General features: G+C 62.4%; 1 protein-coding gene across 2 annotated transcripts; it reads left to right on the top strand.

The window, feature by feature from the left end:
* The first annotated feature begins 6 nt into the window (after positions 1 to 6).
* PEX19 (peroxisomal biogenesis factor 19) lies at positions 7 to 2374 on the top strand. Of its 2 annotated transcripts, none has more exons than XM_040054484.1 (4): positions 7 to 95; positions 1413 to 1585; positions 1701 to 1745; positions 2118 to 2374. In XM_040054484.1, the coding sequence occupies exons 1-4, from the start codon at positions 23 to 25 to the stop codon at positions 2178 to 2180; spliced, it is 354 nt and encodes a 117-aa protein (XP_039910418.1). In that variant the 5' UTR covers positions 7 to 22; the 3' UTR covers positions 2181 to 2374. The 2 variants fall into 2 exon arrangements, with proteins under 2 accessions (XP_039910418.1, XP_039910416.1); XM_040054482.1 differs by having other exon boundaries at positions 1413 to 1589.
* Positions 2375 to 3631: the final 1257 nt, after the last annotated feature.

Raw genomic sequence — 3631 nt, 5'->3', positions numbered from 1 at the left:
CGGCGACGGCGTCCTGCCCGTCATGCGCAGCATCATGGAGTCCCTGCTGTCCAAGGACGTGCTCTATCCCCTCCCTCAAGGAGATCACCGAGAAGGTGGGACCCCAAAAAACAGGGACGGGACCCCAAAAAACCTGGGGGGGGGACCCTGAAATCCTGGGGGTGTCCCTTGGGGCGTGGGAGATGTGTAGGGACGTGGGGACGTGGTGCAGTCCCTGCTGTCCATGTGCTCTGCCCTGCCCTCAAGGAGGTCACCGAGAAGGTGGGAGCCTAAAAATCTGGGAGGGGACCCCAAAAACCTTGGGAGGGCACCCCAAAAAACCCTGGGAGGGTCCCTGAAATCCTGAGGAGGGTCCCTGAAATGCTGGGGGGTCCCTTGGGGTGCACTCCCTGCTGTCCATGTGCTCTGCCCTGCCCTCAAAGAGGCCACCAAAGAAGGTGGGACCCCAAAAAACCTGTGGGGATCATCTGTGAAATGGGGGAGAAGCTCCCCAAAAACCTGGTGTCCCCAAAAACTCCTGTCCCCAGGGTCTGTCCCTTGTCACTCCTAGGGTGTCACTGTCCCTTGAGGATCTACTGGGAGGGTCCCTCCTGTCCCTGGGGTCTGTCCCTGTCACCCCTGGGCCATTTCCCCCCTTTTTTTTGGGATATCTCCGAGATCCTGAGGCTGTAGTGGGAGTCGGGTGGGGTTCCTGAGTGTCCCCTGGGTGTCCCCTGGGTGTCCCCCGCTGTCCCCAGTACCCGGAGTGGCTGTGGCAGCACGAGGCGTCGCTGTCCCCGGAGCAGCAGGAGCGGTTCCGGGCGCAGCCAGGGGCTGAGCAGGGCTGGGATTTGGGGGTCCTGGAGGGATTTGGGGTCCCTGCTGTCCCCAGGGTCTGTCCCTGTCACCCCCAGGTGTCACCATCCATTTAGAGCTGTATTGGGAGCTCTCTCCTGTCCCCAGGGTTGGTCCTTGGCGTTCCCTGCTGTCCCCAGGGTCTGTCCCTGTCACCCCGTGGTTGAACTGGGGCATTTCCCCCCCTTTCCTCTGGGATATTGTGGGTCCCATGGGAGGTCCCACGGCCGTTCCTACGGTGACCTTGTTGTCCCCTGAGTGTCCCCTGGCTGTCCCCAGTACCCGGAGTGGCTGCGGCAGCACGAGGCGTCGCTGTCCCCAGAGCAGCAGGAGCAGTTCTGTGCCCAGCCAGGGGCTGAGCAGGGCTGGGATTTGGGGGTCCCATGGGGGATTTGGGGGTTCCCAGGGTGACCCCTGGGTGTCCCCAGTACCCGGAGTGGCTGCGGCAGCACGAGGCGTCGCTGTCCCCGGAGCAGCGGGAGCGGTTCTGTGCCCAGCCAGGGGCTGAGCAGGGCTGGGATTTGGGGGTCCCATGGGGGATTTGGGGGTTCCCAGGGTGACCCCCTGGCTGTCCCCAGTACCCGGAGTGGCTGCGGCAGCACGAGGCGTCGCTGTCCCCGGAGCAGCGGGAGCGCTTCCGGGCGCAGCAGGCGCTGATGCTCCGGATCTGCGCCGAGCTGGAGCGGGAGCGGCCGGGGGAGCCCGAGGGGCAGCGCCGCGAGCGCTTCGAGACCCTGCTGGACCTGATGCAGCAGGTACGGGGGGGCCGGGGCGACCCCAAAACCGCCCGGCCGCGCCCTGACCCCCCCTCGTGTCCCTGTGTCCCCCCTCGTGTCCTTCTGTCCCCTCCTTCTGTCCCCTCACAGCTGCAGGACCTGGGCCACCCCCCCAAGGAGCTGGCGGGGGACACGGTGAGTGTTTGGGGACACCCCGCTAAAAGGGTCTGGGGTCATCCCAAAGGTTTGGGGTGACCCCGTAGGTTTGGGGTCATCCTACGGAATTGGGGCGGCCCCGTAAGATTTGGAATGACCCTGTAAGATACAGGGTGATCCCATAGATTTGGGATGATCTCAAAAGATTTGGGGTGACCTCATCCGTTCGGGGTGACCCCATGGAACTGGGGTGATCCCGTAGATTTGAGATTACTCCAAAAGGTTTGGGGTGACCTCATCCATTCGGGGAGACCCCATAGCATTTGGGGTGACCCCATAAGAACTGGGGTGACCTCATCCATTGGGGGCGACCCCATAGAATTTGGGGTGACCCTGCTGTGCCCCCCACAGCCCCCCGGATTCAACCTGGACCTGCCGGGCGGGGTCAGTGGAGAGCAGTGCCGCCTCATGTAGGGGAATTTTGGGATCGCCCCCGCCCCGCCTGGCCCTAAATGAGGACGAAGAGGAGCCTGGGGGAGTGGAGACCTCCCCCCACCCCCCAAATTTTGGGGTTTTTTTGGGGGTGAGGGCGTGGGGACCCCCCAGTTTGGGGCGGTGTCCCCCCCTCGCCCCCCCCCGGTGTCCCCAATAAAGAGTTGGTGATGGGAGCGGCTGCGCCTGGGAATGGGGGAAAGGGGGTGAGCCTATAGGGACATGGGGGACCCTACAGAAACGGGGTGACCCTATGGGGACATTGGGAGCCCTGCAGAAATGGGGTGACCCTATGGGGACATTGGGGACCCTGCAGAAATGGGGTGACCCTATGGGGACATTGGGGACAGTGGGACCCTATGGGGACATTGGGGTCGGGAGGGGCCCACAGGGACATTGGGGTCAGAGGGACCCTACAGAAATGGGGGTAACCATATAGGGACATTGGGGGGGACATTGTAGGGACAAGGGGACCCTACAGAAATGGGGTGACTCTAAAGGGACACTGAGGGATAGAGTGACCCTGAACAGGCGTGACCCTACAGTAACACATGGGGGTGCAAAACGACCCTACAATAACACTGGGGCAGGTGGGACCCTACAATAACACGGGGGTGACCCAGCAGTGTCCCTAAACAGGGGAGACCCTACAGTAACACATGGGGACACACAGTGACCCTACAATAACACTGGGGTGACCCTACAACACGGGGGTCATGGAATCACCCTGTAACAACATTGCAGGCGGATATGAACTCACCCTAACAGGAGTGACCCCACAATAACATTGGGGACCCAAAGCGACCCTAGAATAATACAAGGGTGACCCTAAACACGGGTGACCCCACAATAACACCGGACCTAAAGCGACCCTGCAATAACAGGGGGGTGACCCTACAGTGACCCTCAACAGGGCTGACCCTACAATAACACCGCGGTGACCCTACAGTGGCCCTAAAGAGGGATGACCCCACAGTAACCCCGGACCCAAAGTGGCCCTACAATAACAGCAGAATGACCCTACAGTGACCCTGAACAGGGGTGACCCTACAATAACACTGGGGACCCAAAGCGACCCCACAGAAACACCGGGGTGACCCTACAGTGACCCTAAAGAGGGATGAACCCACAGTAACCCCGGACCCAAAGCGGCCCTGCAATAACACTGGGGTGACCCTACAGTGACCCTGAACAGGGCTGACCCTACAATAACATTGGGGGGACCCAAAGCGACCCCACAATAACACCGGGGTGTGTGTGGGGGGCGTTCCCATGGCAACGCCGGGGGGGGGCGCCCTCCCGTCGCTGTCGCGCTAACGGCCGCTGCCGTAAAGCGGCGCCCGCGGTGCCGCAAAAAGCGTCGGCCGGTGCCGCCAAGCGAGCCGGCGGGGGCGGTGCGTTAAAGATGGCGGCGGCGGGGCCCGGTACCGGGG

This window comes from Hirundo rustica, unplaced genomic scaffold, assembly GCF_015227805.2.
Source record: "Hirundo rustica isolate bHirRus1 unplaced genomic scaffold, bHirRus1.pri.v3 unplaced_BUSCO_407723at7742, whole genome shotgun sequence".
Lineage (NCBI taxonomy): Eukaryota > Metazoa > Chordata > Aves > Passeriformes > Hirundinidae > Hirundo > Hirundo rustica.
Note: the sequence above shows the minus strand (reverse complement) of the source record. Positions and strands in the feature narration are given on the sequence as shown.

Bases quoted from the DNA above. Each gene is read 5' to 3' on its own strand.
- PEX19 (XM_040054482.1), top strand. From the start codon at position 23: ATGCGCAGCATCATGGAGTCCCTGCTGTCCAAGGACGTGCTCTATCCC. The intron at 96-1,412 runs GTGGGACCCCAA...GGCTGTCCCCAG, and splicing joins TCAAGGAGATCACCGAGAAG to TACCCGGAGTGGCTGCGGCA. The intron at 1,746-2,117 runs GTGAGTGTTTGG...TGCCCCCCACAG, and splicing joins AGGAGCTGGCGGGGGACACG to CCCCCCGGATTCAACCTGGA.